At 34.3% G+C, this 22,223-nt stretch overlaps 1 protein-coding gene across 1 annotated transcript in view; it reads left to right on the forward strand.

Moving 5' to 3' along the window:
* GPM6A (glycoprotein M6A) overlaps positions 1-22,223 on the forward strand; it is a 118,605-nt gene that overhangs the window by 73,458 nt on the left and 22,924 nt on the right. Inside the window, exons 2-3 of the mRNA XM_027741595.2 lie at positions 7,891-8,083; positions 20,728-20,884. Coding sequence (XP_027597396.1) covers positions 7,891-8,083; positions 20,728-20,884 — 350 coding nt within the window. The remainder of the gene's footprint in view (positions 1-7,890; positions 8,084-20,727; positions 20,885-22,223) is intronic.

Genomic DNA, 22,223 nt, shown 5'->3' on the forward strand with positions numbered 1-22,223 from the left:
CAAGTGCAACAAATACTTTGGCAGAATACTGTGGTGCAACAGAGGAATTCAACAAGCTGTTTGGTCATTGATACAATCCAGTATGATGGAAAATTAATTTTTGTCCTTCCGCCATTGAATATTGCTGAAGTATGACCAGTGAAAGATGGGATGAAATTATTGTACATGGTGGTTAATTCAGATTTGCCTTTTTACATATATTCAACAGATAGGTTGGTAGATTTTTCGTTTAATTCTCTTTCCTGCTGGACATTATAGTAGAACTGTGTGTGTGCACATATATGTGTATATGTTATTTGTATATCTATCCATATACAGCTGTGTCTCAGTTATCCAGGAAAAGAGACTGTTGATAGCCTGTTTGGGTTTTTTTGTTTGGTTTTTTTTTTTCCCCTTCAGATTTCAGAGCAGTTGAGACAGATGGAGCAAGAGAAACATGTTTGTTATCTTGGGATAAGTACATACATGACTCCCAAACTAGGAGAAAGAGATGACCACTTATTCCTTGTTTAAGTTGCCATACTTTGTGCTTTGATGAGAATTAAAACCATGTTTCTTTGTGTTATCTCTGTCTTTAAACTTAGATGACAATTGATTTTTAATATAATTTTGATCAATATAGAATACATCTTTAATTTGGCTTTGAAAGTTTATTGTATCAGGTGATAGTAACCCAGAAATTATAGATCTCTGCTATGTTGATTTGCTAAATATAGTTGTTTAAATAGGTCAGTGTTATAGATGAAGATTTCTTAGAACAATATTTCTTCTCATTGACGAAGTATCTTATTTCATTTTACTACCATGCTACATTAAAACAGTTCATTATTTGGAATCTATATAAGCAATCCATTCAAGATTTAATTAACTTGAATATGAGTGAAGAAATGTGTTCAATGCATATGATGAAAATGCAAATCTAAGTTATATTTCTAATGTAAGAGGTACCGTGATTTGTACTGAGCTTGATGAATTAATTTTTTTTTCTCTAGTGAATACAATTTTTTAAACATTACAATTTGAACTGGAGTACTGAGTGTTTAACAAGGGACAAGGGACAACAAGAACAAGGGACAGTTCTGGATGAAATCATAACTAATTTTAAGCCGTGTACAAAAATGTACAAATTCTATTGCCTTTGTTCAGATTTAATTATTATTTTCTGTTACTCAGATCAAGAGAGCATCCATATGAGTAAGAGAGGGAGGGATTTTGTGTACTGTACTATATTTTATTAAAATACCATGTAATCTGAAGATCCCTACATTTCAAATGAAAATAACAATGAAAAAAATAATTTCACATTCATAAATGAGTTTTTAAATCAGGTCTTTGAAGGTCTTAGTAGTTTTCCTTTTGAAAAAAAATGTTTTGCTGTGCAATTTTCTTGCATTCCATGACACATTTGAATTTACACTGGACTACTGGCCTGAGATGGTATTAGAATTCTAAAATCTCTAAATAAAATTTCTCAAAGAATTAAATTCAGTTTAGAAAAGGGCTTTTTACAACAGTATCTGTTGGTCTGTATTTTCTTAGTACAAGTGAAGAGCAATCTTGTATTGATATAGGGTGGAGTAAATAACAGTTGATTATTTCAATATTATTTCTGTGAGTCTACTAAAAAAAAATGCTATTCCTTTTCTTTTGCTGATTACAGACAAGATTCCAAATATTTTCTGCAGTTCAAAATATGCTGAAGGACCAAATATTTCACCTTTACTGCTTCAATTTCAAGTATTTCAGCATTTAATCCTGTAAGAAAACATGAACTCTTAAAGTTGGCAATAAAACTGTGCATCTTTTGTTACTAAAAAATTCCTCACATACACATTCAGTTTTTTCAGTCTCTTAAGGCTCCATTTTCAGACCACTTTATTATATGTATGCAATTTTTCTTCTCATTTTTGTTTTGAAACTCCTTTTAAGGATTTTATAATTTTTTTAATGTTGGTGAAAATTCTTTGTATAACCTAAAGACAAAATGTAATGGTATGTAATATTGTGGATCTTTATGCTGCAATATTATCATTATTATTGTTGGTCTGGGGGGCAGTGGGGGCTGTGTGGAGACTTGACATGTCCATGGTGAGATAATCTCAGTATCATTTAAATATCTTAAGTAATTTTCTTATGATGACTGAAGCTTAGAGAATCATAGTCAGTTGGGATAGATCTTGCAAAGGTAAATATGTGAATGGAGGAGTTGTGTGAAGTTATGTTTCTACAGAGGGAGAATGTTTGGATACAGTATAACCGGATTACATCCCCACTACTTAAAGTTATCACCTTGGACGGGGGATTCTTATAAGCAAACATGCACAATGTACAACCTTAGGTATTTCAATTTAGTTGGATAAATTTTGCATCTAAGTAAGAAAAAGTCTTTATGATTCCTTTTAGCCTTGGTCCCATGTTGAGTGCAGTAACTGATGAAATTATTAACTGCAAAATTACTGTAAAGACCTAGGGACTAATATTTTGATTTTTGGTGTTAGCTGATGTCTGATTAGCTAACATGTAAGGAGATAACAAGTCAAAGTAGATCCAGTAATGATACACAATTTAATGTGTAAAAGATACCTGCATATTTGTTTTGTATTTTCTTGCAATTAGTCAGCATTTTTCCTGAAAGTCCTTTTGTGATTTTGTTGGGACATTATTCTTACTTTTTGACGTAACATGTTGCTTTACACGCTTAACAATTTGATCAAAATACTGTCTAGTTTAATTTTCCACTGTGGTCCTAGCAGTCAGGGTCTCAGAATTAATTTTGTGGTAAAAGTATTTTTGTTGCTCGATAGCTAATTCTGTAACAGTAATCATTCTAACTGAAAGCTAATTTAAATGAGAAGTCATCTCCTGAGTGAGACTAAGAAAGGTATTTTAGTTTTTAGCATCTTGTATAACAGTAGAGGGTGGGAGCAGAGTGGGGATGTATCCCATGAATGATCCTGAGACACAGAGGGCAAATATGTGGGATTGTGTATGCAACCCTTCTCAAATACGTTTTTCAGATCAAAGTACAGGGATGATCTTTGCCGACTCATTCCAAAATGTTGCTTCACCTCATTTGCAGCTTAGTAAAACCCCATCTTGAATGTCTTGTCTTTCTTCTGTACTTGGGACAATATTAAAGAAGCTGGATTGCTTCTGTGTGTTGCTATACTGTGATGCCTTGGTGACCAGTTTCAGATCAGAAAGTCTGGCCACATGTTGAATAATTTGAGGGGGGTTTGATACTAGATATAAGTAAAATATGTTACTTTTTCTTCAGTACAATGTGTTTTGATGGGTGTATTTATCAATTAAATAATTACATAACAGTACTTGACTTCTTGAGGTTAAGTCTACCTTGATAGAATTCAGAACTTAATCTGCATGTTTCATGATGGTCTGTGAAACTGTATTTCTGTATTTGAGTTGATTGGCCATGAAAGCTGTGTGACAAGTGGTACAAATTTAGATATAAAAAAATGCATACCTAACCAGGCATGGAAGGCACAGAAGATTTTGTTACTTTGTTTATTTCAAGTTTATGTAGTTCTCTTGCATTTTACTTTGGCTCTGCTGTCCTATCTCCTCATATTAGAAAGAAAATTCTTTAATAAAAATAAGAAAAAATGTTATTAAAATGTTATATGATCATCAGAGGTACTTGTTCCCATTGGAGATGTAATTATCTGTGATTAATCAGTAATGCTTTGGAGATGTAGTTGTCTGTGATTAATCATCCTAGATGTTCTAGCTGAAAATGCCTTGGAAAGAATGAAAAAAGCAAAACCAGAAATATTCTCTATGAAAAACCATATTCTCTATGCTTACTTTTTATGTATTTTTTAATATTTATTTTCTTCATGTTAATGTCTAGGGTGAATGGGTTTTCTTATCCACTAATGTAAAAGACAGTAGCATAATTGCATTTTAAAACTGGTTCTGATATCATTGATTTAAACTTCAATTTCACAGACAGAAGTGGGAAGAGATGTAAGTCCTGAATCTTTTTTTTTCCTTCTTTTAGATGTACTGGTCAGAAATGGATTAGGTGTTTTATTTGTCAGGTGTATCTCCTGATCTGTACTGAGGAGGCAGAGTTCAGATGCCACTAACACATAAACAAAGAAATTATTGTGGTGGTGCAATTTGTGTGCCTAATAAGATGTAAATCACAGGGACAATTTCTTCTGCTGCTCAAAATCTAAATCCTTTGCCTTCTTAATGTAGAGAAGAGGTTGTATAAACAGAAGGTCAGCTTATGTTTGGCTAGGGCACTTGGAGATGTATTAGAAAATTTGCACCCAAGCCCCAGAAACTAGAAGAGGTGTGCACAGATTTGCCTATATAAGGAACACTTTTCAAGCCCTTTAAAGCAGAAGTTTAGATACCTACATCAAGCATATTTCTGATGTAGACCAATAATTGTACTAAGAGGAACAAAGGTCTATGAGATCTTTGCTGACTGGAAGGTAGATGTATATAATGCAACATTAATGTGCTTCATTTTGATAGCTGAATATAGCAAGTATTTGAAGTTTTATTTTATCCATGTAAAATAAAATTCCTTGTCTTGTCATCTTCTGTGTATTTCATGCTTAAATTTTCTCTATGGAATGATTTTGATAAAATAAAGAAAAAAGCAACAGTACAGTTCATGTTGAAAACTCCAAAGAATAGTGTTTTTGATTAGTTCAGATGGTTTTAGTAAAGGCACATGGTCCCAGGAGATCTAGATTTTTACCTGAGGGAAAAATATTGGTACATATAAGCAAAATAAGTACAGTAGATGCTGAATTATATAGTATGAGCTTATTGTGAAAAGTGAACTCTGTGAAAAGTACTGAAAACTGTATTTGAAGATGAAAACAAACATAAAAGCAACATAGAGTCTTTTTCATCTTTCCTAGTAATTATTTCTGTGATTGTATGTTTTAACTGCCTTGTGAAGATGATATTCAGAGCGGTGAATGACTGCCTGTCTCACACAGACATTCACACATTGCGCAGCTGAGTCACAATTCTGTACTGGTGGTTCAATATCATTGTGCAAGTTAAAATAGCATTTCTATTGTTCTGTTATTAAACAGCCATTTTCAAATTCTGAACAACTGAAAGAAAAGAACTGGAGCAAATGCTACCCGCAGCACATTACCTCGTGTTGTATGAATGATGTGTGATAGCCATTTTAAAATTTTAGTCCTGATTCACTGGTTTTCTCTAGTTTTGAGTTGATTTGACAACCCTGAAAAGTCTAGAGTTACTCATGAAATGAATCGTGAGAAAGGTAGTAAGCCTATGGAAGAACTGAATAAATGAGCAAGGCCTTGAGAATACCTGATTATCTGAAAATTTAATGTGGTTGAATTAATTTTTTTCTGAGTTTTTTTTAATGAGTGAAAAGTTCTTGAATTGGTAAAATATTCTACTACTAAAAGCTTCCCTCAAAGACTTATGAGCGTGAACAGTTTTAATGCAAGAGATAAATAGAAGCACTTCTTCAAAAACTATGAATCTGTTTCAGTTATTTTTCAAATTTTGAAACAATTGGGGGAAAAAAGGGATTTATTTCTGATTAAATTTTCCATTGTATTGCTCCTTTTTATGTGTCATCACTTTATTGTATTATACAGTTTTTACTTTGTTATGCTATTTTACTATATTTTTACAATCATGGCTAGGCTTCGCAAACGAAGATTTGGGAAGGGCTCTACCCACATTTGATACAAAACCCACATTTGCTAAAATATTTTTACAATATTTCACTATAATAAAGCTAAAGCAATATTAGTGACCCTGGGTATTGATGACATCTTATTTTGTGACCTCTGGGTGTGTGCTCAACTCTCACTTGACCTAGAGAGTGATGTGCAGCAGCTTGCAGGAGGTATTTCACAACCAGCCTTTTCTACATAACAATGCTCACAGTATTAAATACAGCAGTGTTATGTGGGTGTGGCCTTAATGAAACTTCTTCTAGTTCAGACTATTAGCTGTTCTTATTCTTGTGTTGTCATTTCTTCAACTTTCTCTCTTCCAACTTCATCTTTCTTGGAAGGGGAAAAAGAATCCTTTACGAAGTCTCTCTTCCACTACTCTGCCCTAAGCTATTGCAATATCAAGAAACACTCTCCCTACAGTCTATGTGTCCCTGAAAATATTTGGGTGTACCTTATTTTTTCATCTTTGACTTTACAAGCCCTCATACATCACTCTCATTATCAGTCTATTGTAATCTCTCCCCTTCTTTTTACTTTTTCATATAAAGCCTATGGATGTACAATGGTACTAATTTTCTGAGGCTTTTTCTGTGCTGAAAATTGCAATGGGAATTTTTTAATAAACTCTGATGTCAAGTAACTACATATTTACCTGTAGTTCTTGTTCAATATATATCTTTTAAATATGTGTTAATTTTTTTGCCTTTTAGATAGGAGATTTTCCAGTGAATGATTCTTTTCTAGTATTTGTGTAGGCTTTTAAACACTGAGGAGTTAACCACGGTTATTATTAAGGGTAATCTTAGAAAACAGAACCAAAGGAATTTTAAGAGGTTTCCTTAAAATGCAGAATTAGTTACTTCAAAAGCATTTGTTTATCTTCCTAGTCTGTTCCTAAGACCTTGCACTGATGAAACACCCACAGAGTTTCTGGGTATAAAAGCCCCATAGTCTAACAATCACTGTGAAGAAAGACACAAAGTGATCACTGGACATTCAAAGCTTTGTGCTGCTGAATATGAAAGCTCCCCACTGCCACTCTACAGTAGAATGACATGAATTGCAAGATGTGTTCTTCATCCAGAGTTGCATGGGCTCAGAGAGGGGGAAGAAAATGAAATGCTGTTACCAGAGTATTGGAAGCATGGAAAGTGTTACACCCATGGATGTGTGTGATGGCTGCTGGAGGTGGGTAACTTGTACAACAGGTTACTCAGCAAAACTTTGGCAGCAGTTAAAATATACAAATTTGCACATTTTACATTTGGTATTTTACAGTTGGCTCTGCTATAGCAAGTTGTCCTTAACCAAAAGTAGTCTCAAGCTATAACTTTCTTTATATTTTTATAAAACTAGCATACATAATTGGGAATTATTTTGTCTTTTACATGCTTAGTATATTCAATATTCAGTATATTATATTTTTCTGCCAGAAACTATCCAGCCATTGGAATACTGCCTTTTGTAGTATTCTTTACATGTACAAAAATATCAAGAGGTTTCTATTTAAGGAAAATGTGTGTATATTTGAAAATGGCTTAAACTCTTCGGAGAATCTTGCATATAAGTAGCTGCTAAACATATATATATATATATGACAAATATATATATATCACAGATTTATATTTGTTCATTAAAAGTAGTAAATAAATGAATGAATGTTTGAACGGATAGGAAATTCTTACTTTTCTTATCTAACCTAAATGAAATAGAAACTTACCAACTTAAAGGACAAAATATGAAATTACATGTCAAAGCTACATTTTTTTGTGCCTTTTTTCTTTCTTTTAACATATCTGTGGTATTCCTGTGATTTAGCACAGCATAAAGCCTTTGGAGCATGTTAAAATACATTGGCTCATACCTGTTGAACATCTTATAAGTCAGTTTTAATTGGTCATTGTCTCTATAAGCATTTCAAATTTATAGGCCTTACCTTGTTTTATAACCTTTCATGCCAATCAGAGGGCATGTCTACATTTAACAGGTCAAGAAGCAACTGAGGAAACTCAGAAGTTGAATTAACCTTTCACGGATTTTCTGACGATCTGGGTTGTTTAACTTGACCGAAGCTCTCTTTGGCCTGAAGTCTTTAATTTTCGAAAGTGTTTCTCAAGAGTAAAAGCTTTCTTTTTGCTTTCTTGATGTAGTCTGGAACTTGGTTTTTTTCTTGTAGGATGCTTCGAGTGTTGCATCAAATGCCTGGGAGGTATTCCCTATGCATCTTTGATCGCTACCATCCTGCTGTATGCTGGAGTTGCACTGTTCTGTGGATGTGGGCATGAAGCACTTTCAGGAACTGTCAACATTCTGCAAACCTACTTTGAGATGACAAGAGCTGCAGGAGATGTTATTGATGTCTTTACCATGTAAGTTACTAGATTCTTTTACTTGTTTCCTTTTAAAACTGCTGAAAAATTCCTCCAGAGATATAAATTTGACTCAAGAAAATGTCCTTTAATGAAAATCATAGAAAGAATGATTTGGATAAGCTCAGCAGATAAAGTTTTGACTGTGCTGATATTTTTACTATTTACAAGCAATTTGTAATACTATTTAATATCCCACAGTTTTAATTTAAGTTTTTACTGAAGAGTACTTCATATAATGTTGATGAATTTGTTCCATACATCCTTACTTTAAAAAAAAAACCAAACCAAAACCCCCCAGAACTCTATACTCTAAATAGGTAAAACAGGAGTGTGCAACAAGTAACAGTTCTGGGAATAAATACAGTGAAGAAGTAACCGAAGAGTTGTGCAGAACCCTGAGACTTGAAATGTCAAAATTGTATTGTCTCTGGTATATCTAGTAATAATCTGTTTTGAAGGTTTCATGCTTTGCTACTCCTGGAAACCTATTTCTGGAAGGCCTTTGTTTTGTCGAGCATCTCCTTTTCTTTGTTAATTTTATTACATTTAACAAAATAGTTTACTGTATCCTTAAATTAAATTACATATTTCTAATATTTTTAAAATTTTCTCTTTCAAAAATGATTTTAGGTATTTGAAATCCAAATTCTTACCTGGTTGTTAATTGTTGCAACTAAAGCTGAAGAATCCTATCCTTTAATCTGTAAATATTTTCTTTCATGACCCTTTTTTGGAGAAGTGAAATGATTTGATCATCTGTCAAAACATTGACTTCTTATGATGGGTGGTTCCATGATGACTGCATCCCAGGGCTTAGCAGCAGTCAAAAAACAAACCAAATACCAACTACCAGAAAAATCAAAGAGAAACAGAGAACATACTTATGCCATTGTATAAATCCATCTTTCATCCATTTCATTAATACTGTATACAATATTGGTGACCCAAAGAAGGCAGAAAAGGATTATTAGAATTATAGAACAGAGGCTATATGGTTAAAAATTGAGTATAATAGGACTCTTCGGTCTAGAAACGGGATGATGAAGAACTGTTATGCTAAAAGTCTGTAAATTCAGGATACGATGTATATGGCACATGAGGTTAGATTGTCTTTCTATTCCAGTACAAGAAGTTTGAGGTATCAGAGGAAACAGGTCCAGAAGGAACAAGTGGTGGTTCTTCAATTGTTTCATAAAAGATTTCTGAAACTAGTTATATACTGTGATTATATTATGGATGCCAAAAATTTTTATGGGCTCAAAGGAAGACTGGATAATCTTGGAAAACAAATCCATTGATGGTTTCTAATGACAGTCGAATGACTTAGCCAACTCAGGAAGTCCCAGAGGCTAGAACAGTGTTGGGGGTTATCCTGTTAATGTGCCTGCTCTTACTTTTTCCTTCTATTCATTGTTCGAGGTAGGAAAATGAACAAGATATATATATTTGATCCGACTGGGTACCACTGTTTTCATAAGAGCTAGAAACAGAATCTTAAATTTCTTAAATTGTCAAGGGCTATATTATCAACATCCTTTTCAAAGATTCTCTGTGAATGTTAAGTGTACTTTTTGTGGGATTAGTAGCCAGAAGGGAGCATGTACCAAATAAGTATGTCACTGCTATGCCATATTAAAATTTCATCTTTGGATCAAGAAATTTAAATGTCCTTGTATAACAATATATTGGGTTGCTAGGAAGATGTAACTTCTGCTTTGCCTTTTTGGCTTTTCATTTAGAATAATGAGTCTGACTTGACTTGACGGCTAAGGTTCATTGTTATCCTGAAAGAAAGATCAGTCATTTCATTAGGCTCTAACTTATTTTATTATTCCCTAGGAAGCCATTAGTGCAGAACAGCCACAAATCGATGCTTTCTCTTCATAGCAAGTTTTCCAGCTTCTCTCTGTCAAATACTTAAGTGAAAATATCAGTCAGGGGGCATAGTTCAAATGCATATAATTCACTGTAAAAGATCAAGGAGTTATAAAGGTAATTTTTCTTTTCTTGGCATTTAATTATCTTAGCTAGTAACTTTTTGATTTGTTTGTTTCCTTTGATTACTAAAAGATATGCTAAACCCAGTTCTTTGTTTAGAAGACGTACTGTATTTGAAATTTCAGTTTATTCAGTTGTGAAGGAGGTCTCTAAACTTATGTCTTAAAGGGAGAAGGAGCAACTGTTTTGACTAAAAGCAGATGAGCCATTGCTTTGAACTGGATAAACTGTGTGACTTGCAAAGAAATTTGCACACATTAATTTTTTACCTGTTTAAGTAGATACTACTGTGCTTTTTAAAATAATTTTGTAGGGAGAAAAAATACTCGATATTTTGTCATGACTATTGATTAACAGTTGGCAGTACAAAAGCCCTATGGTAATGATAGTTTTGAAAGGCCAAAAAGCAGAAGGAAGAATATGTAAGTAGAAACAAACGGTGCATTGCCTACATCATGATTCATATTGAAATGTAAATAAAAACTAGTTGTTCAAAGTGCTGATTAGAAATTATAAGAATTAAAAAAAAAAATCTAGCAGTGTACTCTACTAAATTATACCTTTTTAACTTTATTTAATACATTTGGGCTCTTAATGCTTCTAGTGCTGTGAAGTGTCTCAGATTGGCCTGCAGTCTGACTTTCTGTGATAAATGTGCTAGGCAGATGCTGCAGTGGAGTGAAGTGTGTTAGATTATCTTTAATCACACTTATGGTTTCTATCTATATTTTTATTAGCATACTGGATTTCAAATGTCATTCAGAATAAAAATCAATCCCTATCTGAGAGCTACTTACGTGAGTGGTAAGAGATAAGGTCTGTTTTAACTGTTTCCACAAGTGTTTGTTCTGAATGAAAATAAAACAACTCACAAGCTACCCTGTATCTTTTATCTTTGTCAGTGCTGCTACTTACTGCAATTTAAAAAAAGTAGCAGACCCCTGTAGAGAAAGTAGGGCATAATGAGGGCATAAATAAAGTCTGAACAGCCACAGCACTCCTGAAATGCCTAAAATAAAAGCCAAAGTACCTAGATCCAACAATGCCATTCAGAAATGTCTATATGAATGTCCCTGAGGGCATCAACAGCCCTGACTGTTCCTGCCCGGCCTCCCTTAGGGCCTCTCTTCACCCTTCCCTTAGTCCAGGACCCCATTTCAGTGAAGCCTGAGGGGTTCGGTCCCTCACCACAGACTCTCCTGGCCGTGGGTTTGGGGCTGCCCTGGCTGCCACAACTGCCCTACTCCCTGTCTGCTCCATGGGGAGCCTACATCCCACGTGGTGCCTAGAGGCTTGTGGAGAGACGAATTAATTAAGAACCTGCAATAGGCCATGAACTTCCCTTGGAGGATTCAGCCCTTGGGGATTCAGCCAAGAGCTGCAGCCCTGTGGAATAGGAGAGGTGATCTGAGTGCTGGCCCTGCAGTTTGGTCCCTGATTTCATCTCCCTGGACTCTTGTCTGAGTTCAAATAGTATATACCAGTTGCAGTTCATATCTGCTTTGGAAATATAGATAAGTAATAAATATTTATAATTTTTAAAAATTTAAGCAAATTTGGAGCTGTTTTTGAATTCTCTTTAAAAGCCAGGAAGTTACAGCAATTTTCTCAGATTTATGATTTTATTTCCAAGTTAAAATATTGAATGATTGTGGTCAATAATTCCAAAATACTGGAGGCATCCTAGAGAGATTCTGGATAGGGTAGAATGAGTTCTTTTTTGCTTGCTTGTTTTGAGGGGGAAAATACAACCCCAAATCCAAAAATGTCTAAAAAAAAAGACAAAGAATTTTTTTACAGTATTTTTTCTCAAATGCTAGATTATAGCCTGATTTTAGTTTCTTCAGGGTGACACAGTTAAAACAGATACTTTAAACTCTTGTAAGCTAATATAAATCAAATGTATTCAAATTCATATGAACACATACTGTACAGATGGGTATTACTTATGGAGGGGACATATCTTCAAAAATCACAAATTTCAATGGTAGGCTCTTCTCTCTTTAAACAGTCATTTCTAAATCCATGAAATTTTAATAAATTGGATGGTTATAAAATGATTTGGAATTATCGATCCCTTTTCATTGGGACTAACCTCTAATTATATTGTTTTCTAAATTAGTTTTGTGAAACTTCGTTCCTTATAGTTCCAGACATTTTCACTGTCAACATTATCACCATTCTAATGGTAGCTGCTTCCCCTCCCCCTGCCCCCCTTACCCTCACCAAGTAAAGAAATACCTGTTGGGAATTTGCAGAAGTCATAAACTTTTGTTTGGTATGTGAATTCCTTCAGTGGCTGTAGAGTAGTTATTTTAGTTCCTTGAGAGTCAAAGGAAGCCTAAGAAAATAAATCAAAGGAAGCCTAAGAAAATAAATAGGATGGTTTAAATTACCCTGAAAACTGCCTTTATAGTATTTTGACTGTAAGATGTGAATGTTTTATGTTGCCTATCTTGTCAGTTTAAGAGCTCTGTAGGCTTTGTTAAAATTGAGCAATCTGCTTGACTTAGGTGTGGGATTTAGTTATTCTTCTATAACTTAATAAACTGCAGTGAACACTCTATCTGCAAAGTACCAGGTATTACAAGATTTGCTTACTTAATCACTGATTTTGAGCAGATTACTAATGCAGCAGAAATAGACATATGATTATCAAGCATGTATTGTATCAGCTGGATTTTTATATTTTTCTAGTGTTTGGAACAATTTCCAAATGGAGTTTTTTAGAAAATCAGCATCACAAGATATGTTGGGTGTGTTTCCTAAGAGCAGCTTTTTACAGTTCTTTCTCTTCAGTATGCAAGGCCAGCTAGTGCCATCTGTCACATGTTTGTGATATATAGGCCACGGAACAAGGGAATCATGCTCTTAAAATGGAAAACGAAGAAACATTCTCCCTGATAGAAACATTAAAACCATTTTCCTACTACAGTCAAAGCTATTTCAGGTTATTGTAAATTCCCTTCCTTTTAAAGGTGTGAAATCAAATAGTAAACTAACTGAAGTTACAATCTGTAAATCTGTTGTCACTGTGTTCTCTGTTGGAAGTGCCACAGACACTCTACTGAAACCACCTTCCTAGAGCTAAAAATTCCCTTCCTTTCAGAATGTGAAAACCTGTGTTTCAGGTACTGCTGTGGCCTAGTTTGGTGCTTGCTGATAACCTTTCTGTTAGTCAGTGTATAGTCAGTGTTTATTAAGATGATATTGTTTAGTAATATACATATGGATGTACAATTGTTTTCTTTTGAGGAAAAACAAAAGAACAGGTGTAGAAGCTTTTATATCTCCCCTCAGTGATAAAATCAAATGTTTTGAGAGGTAGATAAGTGGATGTTATTCTGATCTGCTATTCTTTTTTTGTTTTTGTTGGCTTTGCAGATATAACAAGTTAAATACAGGCAGCATTAAAATATTAGTTATCATCTTTTTTATTTCCACTACTACTAATGGAATACTGTGAAAGGTATTACAATGTAATTGCAATTGTGTGATGATTCTGTTTAGGTCATCTTCTTTATACTCAATAGTACTAAACTGGTCTTCCCTGTTTTTCCCTGTTTTTTTTTTAAGAGACACGTTTGTCTCTTAAAAAAGCTTGGCATTCTTCAAATTTGGACTTAAATTATGTTTTAAACACAATTTGTATCATGGGAAGCAAAACATTTAAGGCTCTGCATTAGGACAAACATTTACTAACTTAGGTAGGCCTGTGTCGTATCATGCTTGGAAACAGCAACCATTCTAAAGAACCCTAGCAGATGATCTCACTGGTTCTGTAATGAAAAGATTCAACTGGGCACCAGTTCAGCTAGCTGAGCCTATGAACAGGAAGAAGACATAGGAAAGAAGTGAATATCTACATGATTTGCATATACCAAACAAGTAGGATGGCTACTCCAGTTACGTACAGTCATTTGTTGGAGATGTATACCGTGTTTTTGGAAGCATTCACTGGTAAGATGACTTCTAACTAGGCTAATGAGAGTTCTCACTAGCAGCACTCCATGAGTTCCTGCACCTGGATTCTAAGTATGCGTAGAACAATGAAATTAATTCTGCAAGGAAGATCTAACCTTGGCCCATGTGTCTTATTCATGTATTGCAGTTTGACAGAAGAGAGACCACAATGTTATTGATGCAGTTTACTTAAGGAGAACATTTCTATTTCATTGGAATGGTCGAGTCACATATATATTGTAACAGATCATTTTAAAGATTAGATGCAGAACATAGCATTTTAAATCCTGTTTGATTTGTAGATGCATCAAATCTGACAAAAAATGCCAGCACCTGAGAATATGACCTTTAAAAGATTATACAGTGCTGAAAATTCATATTTACTACCTACTCAGCAGTATTATATAGCCTTTTATGTAATAGTTGAATAAGGAAATTCATCGCAGCACATGGTTGTACCAGCAGAATGATCTTACATAAAGAATTTATTGGTCTTCATCTGTGCAAATACAGTCTCTTACTTTTAGGCAGATATCCGTATTATTTAGTGCAGTGTTAGGCAGTTCTCTTTCCTGGGTGGCTGGTATCTTAGATTAGCTATAATCACTGCATGCCTGTGATTGCACTTGCAATAGACTTTTCTCAATAGGTTCTCCATAAGAAATAAGTTTTTCTGTTTTAAATACCTTTATTTCCTTTTAGTCTTAGTTCACTTTATAGACATAAAATGGAAAGTGTATGTAAAATACATATTGCTAAATTTTACTTTATGTGCCATATAAAATTAAGATAACTCACTGTTCCACAGGAGATATGAAAAGGGTAAAATTCACTTTTAGTAACAAGTTTTCGGTCTTACATTATCAGTATGTACTTTATGTGTCTCCAAGTTTATAGCTGTAATGAAGAAACACTCACAAATCCTGTGATGTGCTTTTGCCACATCTTTTTACACTTTATTGCTATAGAAAGTTGCCTGGGAATTCAGTATCCATAGTACACAAAAACCATCATGTAAATCCACCATGTTACCAGTCAGCATGTTACTGTGCACTAGTTCCAACAGGGTTTTTTGCCTTCTTCAGGCAAAGAAGGCTACTGATTTCTTCTGTAATTAGCATCTCAAAAATGTTTTTAAGAAAATGGCTTTGCAAGAGGTGAGCAGACAGAACAAGACTAGATTATAAAAAAAAAGGCTGAGAAACAACCTTGTCCATATGTCATAGTCAGAATTTTGTGTTCTGAACTCAAAGATTTCATGATTATTTAAATTCATATGCTGGATCCTTTCCTGTTCCAAGAAAGTAACAAGATTCATAGGGCAGAGTTGTGGTTTGTGCTACTATTGCTCTTCCTCTGTTAGGTTCTGGATTCTCTTCTGCTTTTAGAGGGGCTCCATGAAATCTTCACTCAACTGTCCCATTCCTAAGAAGGATGCAACAATCAAACTTTTAGACGATGATGATTTAGGCTTCTGTTCTGAATACCTGTAGAGACTTTGTACATCACAAATTAAAATCAATGGGATCTTATGTCACATCAGCTTTGGTTCAGAGTAGAATGAGAAAATCTGGCCCTTGCAGAATGCAAATGTAATTTACATATTATGGTACGATGATCTCTTCTTTATATAAACCTAATGGTCTGGCTTTAGTTTTTATCAAATATTTTGTATGATTACATACAAAATTTCTTTAAGAAATACAGAATTAGAAGTCTCTGTTCTCTTCCTAATGTGTTTTATTTCTACTTTACTAAAAATTACTTTTCGGGTTTTGTTGGTCTTATCCTTTGTCTATCAGTTAATCCTTTCTCTTTTTATCATTTCCTGACAAATTTTAATTGAGCATTCTGTGCGAAAATTTTGTTTTCTTTCCACCTGAAATTTAGAAGTTTAGACTCTGTATTAATCTAAAATTCCTCATGGACTTGCATTGACATTTTCTTAGTAGTTTAATTTTTCTTTTCTTAGTAGTTTCATTTTGACCTTCACAGTGAGAATGTTTCTGTTACTTTTACCTCATTTTTATTGTTACATACAATTTTTTGTTCTTGCCTTGCAGGTAGTACATGATTATTAATAAATCCTTCTTTCTCTGCTGGTTATATGTCTTCCTTCTGAGGTTTGCCTTTGCTTGTCTCCTCCCTCTACGAACAATTCCTCTCTGTTTCACGGTACCAACTGTCTTCTTTGCTCAATCTGTTTAAATGGATAGTATCATGAATTTACACCAAGAAATTGTTCCCAACTGGTTTCCAGGAGAGCCTGAGCACATCTTTTAAAAACTTGCATGTGGCTTGGTTTCTGCATAGCCTAAACAGACCTTCTTCCTTGCAAACATCCCCTTATATCTTGTCTATCTCCTAAAAACACATTTATGAAACTGTTTCTACACACTTGAGACAGCTTGAGGGGGGAGGCTGCTATCTCAGTGTCTTAACAGCCTCTTAGGATCAGTCCCTCAGGGGGCAAGAGGATGAGTACAGAGGTCAGCATTGCTGGTTTACAGAGTAGCAGAGATTATTGTGCATTCTAGATGTGAACATGAGCTATTCAAAGTTCCCTGTAATTGAAAAAACCCAAACAAAATACCCCCACATAAACAAAAAAACCCACAAACACCCAAAACTGGTGAAGCAGTCCTACCCTGATGGTAGCATTTACATATGTTTCTCATCTTTCTAAATTGTCTCTGCCAGCTAAAAAAAAAGTTTTTAGTTAGGAATTGTACTATGGTAATCTTACTAACTTTTTAGTACTTTGATAACTTTGGTACTTTATTTTTCCTATTGTGTTGGGGTTTTTTTTGGGTTTTTTTTTTAGCTTGGAAATAGATGTAATTGCCTGAATTTACTTGCATTCAGAGAATATAGGTACAGTTTACCAGCAATAATGTGCTATTTAACATCTGTAATATCTTAGTATCATACTGTATATTGGAGAAGTTATATTATAAATTCAGCAAGAGAAATGTGAGGCAGAACTATAAATGCTGAAAAACTAGTCCCACAGTAATACTTAGTACTCTGGTGGGCTAGGCCAATGAAAATCTTTCCAATATAAAGCTTTTATCACTTGTTCAGGCTTAAGTGAACAGCTAATTTAAGTGAATAAAATGATTTTATGGACAGCATGAGAACTGCGTGTCACAGGACAGACTAGTGTGGTCTTTTAATTGCTGTTAATTACAGTTAAATGTCTGCACTACATTTCTATATTAACTAAATTAAAAAAGAAAAAATCCCTAGCAAGTACATAGATTGTTCCAAAGCATTATTAGCGCACTTTTCACAAAAACCTACTACACATAGACATGATCGTTCAACAAATTGTCATATTGCTTGCTGATTCATTTTATTTTTTAATCCTTGAATTTGCCAAAACACAATGAAAATACACAGTGGCAAATCTGCAACATTGATCTGACCCACTGAGAATGTTTTCACTAACCTCTGACTTGTCTCTGCTGGGATAGTCTACTCAGTACTCAGTTTCAACCTGCTCATTGAGAAGTTAGCATTGACGGCTTCCATCAGTACCTTTTGCCAGAAGAAGAAAGTGTTTTCTCTAGAGATATTTTAATATTCATCTTGTTGGATAGAATCCAGTTTCAGATTGATGAATTAGGGAATCTCCTTAATATGGAATAATTAATGAGCCAGCAGCAAAGACCTTAAAATTGAAAGATCAGCTTGATTTAAATCACAAATTGAAAACAGTAATATTTGTGGTTTTAGCATTTCTGAATGCAGTGTTGTGAGGAAAAGCAGATCCAGAATCTGTGGACCATCTGCCAGATTAATACAGTATGAAAAATATGGTTAAGATTATTCTATATTAAAAAAAAATCAGGATGCTTTTCACAATTATTTTATGTTTAGCTCACCATTCATCTTATTCTTCTCAGCAACCTAGGTTATCTTCATAATCTTTATTGTCTGACTTTCAGTAGAAAGTGACCTGAAATTCATAATTATATAGTACTAATGGGACTTCTGTGTTTAGTGACCAAGTATTCAAGATTTCTTTTTGTTCAACTTGTTTAGAGTAGCTTTAGCCTTAACCTAATAGATATTTCTCCAATCTTGTCAGGAGTACAAAATTTATCTTTATGATTATCTCTTTTCTTTGCTCCTTACCTACCTCTTTCCTTCCATTCCAGCTTACACAAGTGTAAGTCCTGCTTGTCTTTGTCCTTACCCATCTTGCCCATTGGCTTATGTTCATCACCCCTTCTGCCATTCCCTGCTACCTCCCTGGTTGCTCTTAAGCTCTGTCTACAGCATTTGAGAATTTGCTGAAGCACAGATGGCAATTAATCTCCCTGAGTTCATCCACAAAGAATCACGTTTTATTTTAAAGAAAGACAATTTGCATTTTACAAGGTCTATCTTTTATTATCTATTATAACTTAATTAGAAAATAAAAGTTTATGTGAACTGTATTACATCCTGCAGAATAGTTTGATAGCAAGGCTATCTTCAAAACTATGTATATACATATATAACGTTACTGTTGTAATATGTTTTCTTTAAATACAGCAGACACTAAATGTGGTTATATTCCAATATGATTCTATCTGGCTTTTAAAGAGGTAATTAAGTGATCATCTCAAGATTTTTGTTTTTCTTTTTACTCTTTGCTATATCCAAGATCCTTTTGCCTTGGGATAAATCTGGCTATTTCATCTCATGTAGTCTGATCAGTAGAGATTTTACTACTCTCTGTAATGTGTGTATGAGGAAGAAATTGATTTCTATATTTGGCTAGTGTATAGCTATATATATTTTTTCCTTGGGGAAGGAATCCTTAAGTGAAAGTTATTCCTGTAGATGCACATAAGGCTAAGGAAAAAGCAGAGATCTCTTAGTACAATTTTTGACACAAGTAGCTCAGTGGGAGACTCAGCACAGATGGTTTAAAGGGCTGTTGTAAGGACCGAAATAGTCTCCGGACTTCCTGAAAGTCTTAATTTCTTTAGGGCAGTGATGACTTGTAACTGAGCACATAGGGGTCTGTGAGGAGCTGCTGCTAACAGAACTCCCATACTTCAACCACTGGTGAAGATCACAACTTTTTAAGATATATAACATAGGAATATGAAGATTTTTATGGAATAGTCACAAACTTGCTATTTGTTTTTTGATTTTTTTTTATCAGTAATGACAAGAAGGGATTAAAACAGAGTTTTTCTGTTAAAAATTAGGAAAATGGGATTTTTGCAATGTAATCAGGATTTATATATATTAAAATAAATGTCATCTGCATCAGCTTATACTGTCTATAGTGTTAAATTTTTTTTCACCATTTTAATTAGTTCATGTATCTTAATTTACCCTAGTTTTCACTGGAGTATAAAAGAAAAAAAGATGTAGAAAAAGAGTTGGAAGAGATTTGTTATTGGAATGTTAGGGAAAAACATATCCTGTCATTCCAAGACATTTACAGTACTTCTCCCACCCCAAGTCAGGTCAGAAGTTTGATGGCATTGTTATGTGACTAATGCAAGCTTAAGATACATTCAATAAAGTTGTAGACACAGTCATATGTCTGAAGTATCAACTATAAACAAGAACCTGACTTTGAATCTTTTGAAAACCATTCAAACTCAAAGATATTTTAATGAGTTTTTAATGGGTTTTTGAGCTTTGTTATTGTATTGTACACATACAATGAGTATTGAGAGTTGTCTTTTGGGTGATGATAAAAAGTATGCTCCTAAGAAAATGTTAGTATTAAATATTGCCATTCATAACAGTAGAAGTATTAATCTTTGTCTTAAGAAATATCAAGTATGAGTAGTGGTTTGGTGCTTATCAAAATTAATCTGGCAGATCCTAATGGGTCTCTGCGATATTTTTTGCCTTATGTTGTTATGAGTTGTTGCTGAACAATATGACTGGAACTTAGTCATATCTTAAATCTGCACAATGCCATTTTCTAGAGAGTTGCACAGCTCCTTCCATGTCATGTTGATAAACTGGAAATTTACTGTGACTAGTTTTCAGAGAAATTCAAGTGAGAAGCTTTCAAACCTGTTGATCTAAGGCAGTGGTTACTAGTTATGTTTCCAAGTTTAGACAAAACATTTAGGGCAGAGAGGCGCTGCCATAAATCTTTTCAAAAACTCTGTTAATGAGAGAACATTTAAGAGGCAGAGTCTCCTTGAACCAGTGTTTAGTTGTTAGGCAATGCTGGACAGAACAACCACACAACCCAGGTAATGTTGTCTGTAATGGACTGAGCCTTCGAGGGCTCTGCACGTTACACTGCAAGCCACACTTCCGTTTCTTCAGCTCTAGGTCTGTGAAATGATGTTTTACAGGCTCATTATAGAAGAATTCCAGATGATCTAATGTTATTTTTGTGATAATATGATTCTGTTTTGAAGTTAGGGATGTCTCTTTATGACTTTATTATTCTGTTAGACAGTTTATCCATGGGAGAATAATTTTTATGTTTAATTAAATTAAATGGCCCAGTGTTTCTTATATCAATGCTATTTTATTTCAAAGTTCACTCCTGTTCTCAGCTTCAGCTGTCATTATGGCACATCAGCACTTAAGCTTACTCCAGTGTAAAAACTTTGAGGCTTAATGGGTCTGATTGTCTCATCCTGAAATTTCAGATTAAGCTTTAAATATTTATTCAGATAATTAATTTTTGCTGTTCTTTGCAGGATTGACATCTTCAAGTATGTGATATATGGTGTAGCAGCTGCATTCTTTGTATATGGCATTTTGCTGATGGTGGAGGGGTTCTTTACAACTGGTGCCATCAAGGATCTCTACGGAGATTTCAAAATCACTACTTGCGGCAGATGTGTCAGCGCCTGGGTAAGTGGTTAAGAAAGCTTTTGTACTTATGAAAATTTCAACATCTTTTGTATATTTTTAGTGCCTTGTGATGTTAATTTTTTTGTGTTTCTTTAATATTTTGTGATGCTTCAGTTTAGTGGTTAAAAATGATAGCAAAGCAGAACAGAGCACTACAAATGTTCTCTGTATTGGTTAAACACTAAGTTAGGAGCAATTAATTCCACCAGTTGAGTGGAAAAGCTTATTAGCTCAGCAACATAAACTGTTCTGGATAGAACTAAAACTGTATAATGCCTCCAGCTCTACTGGACAGGACATTTTTCTTACTAATATTTTCAGTTATTTTAGGAATCTTTCCTGTTTCTCTTTGGAACAAGCAGAGGCCTGTCATCAGGTTTTATTTTGCTTCTAAATGGCAAACAGCTCATTTTTACTTCTGTGTTAATCTGTGGTTTGAAGAGACAATTCGCTTATGATCTTGGAAAACCTAGATTCAAAAAATTGTAATTTGTGCTGGGAATTAAATGCAAGTTTTTCCTACTAAAATTGGTGACTGTTTGACCTGGGATTATTTTAACACCTCTGTTCAATAGCAGGTAAGTAACTAACTTTTTTGGTATTTGACTCTTCTGCATCTAGGGCAAGAGGTCTGTGCATTTGGTAGCTGTTGAAGTTGGATATTTCTGCAAATACTCTCAGTATCAACAAATCATATTTGTGATGAAAAGTAAATGATTAAATACATCCAAGTAGATCTTGGTGTTATGGTACATTTAACTTTTTGCTTTATTAACAACAAATGATATATAAAATAGTAGCAATGTTTGGGTTTCCCATTGTACTACAACTGTCAATATTTATTAAACTGGAATATAGTCTAAGAACAAATATAAGCAGTAGTGTGCTGGTTTAAAGGTAAACTGGCAGGGGAAATGAACCTAACTCAAAAGAGAGATTATAAATCAGAATAATAATTTAATAAAATAATACAATAAGTATGATTATACAGACAAACAATTGGTTTTAACCCACAAAAGCCAAACGTATAACCCAGCACCCTGGAGCATGAACAGAGTGGTGTTCGTTGGGCCTCCTGAGTTCAAAGTAAAAGGAGAGGGGAAAACCTGTTGGTGAGAGTGCTGTTGCAGTCTGGTCAAGAGTGGTGATTGCAGTCCGGTCGAGGGTGGTGGTTGCAGTCTGGTTGAAAAGTGGTGGTTGCAGTCCAGTTGAGAGTGGTGGTCTGCAGTCTGGTTGAGAGCAGTGATCTGCAGTCTTCCTCTGGATCCCAAGAGTGATTAAAAAAGTTCCAAGACTCCAAGATTATATATTCTCCAGTTCAAATAGGAATGCCCAGTAC

This window comes from Pipra filicauda, unplaced genomic scaffold (genome assembly GCF_003945595.2).
Source record: "Pipra filicauda isolate LSUMZ 115617 unplaced genomic scaffold, ASM394559v2 scaffold67_size6003252_pilon, whole genome shotgun sequence".
NCBI lineage: Eukaryota > Metazoa > Chordata > Aves > Passeriformes > Pipridae > Pipra > Pipra filicauda.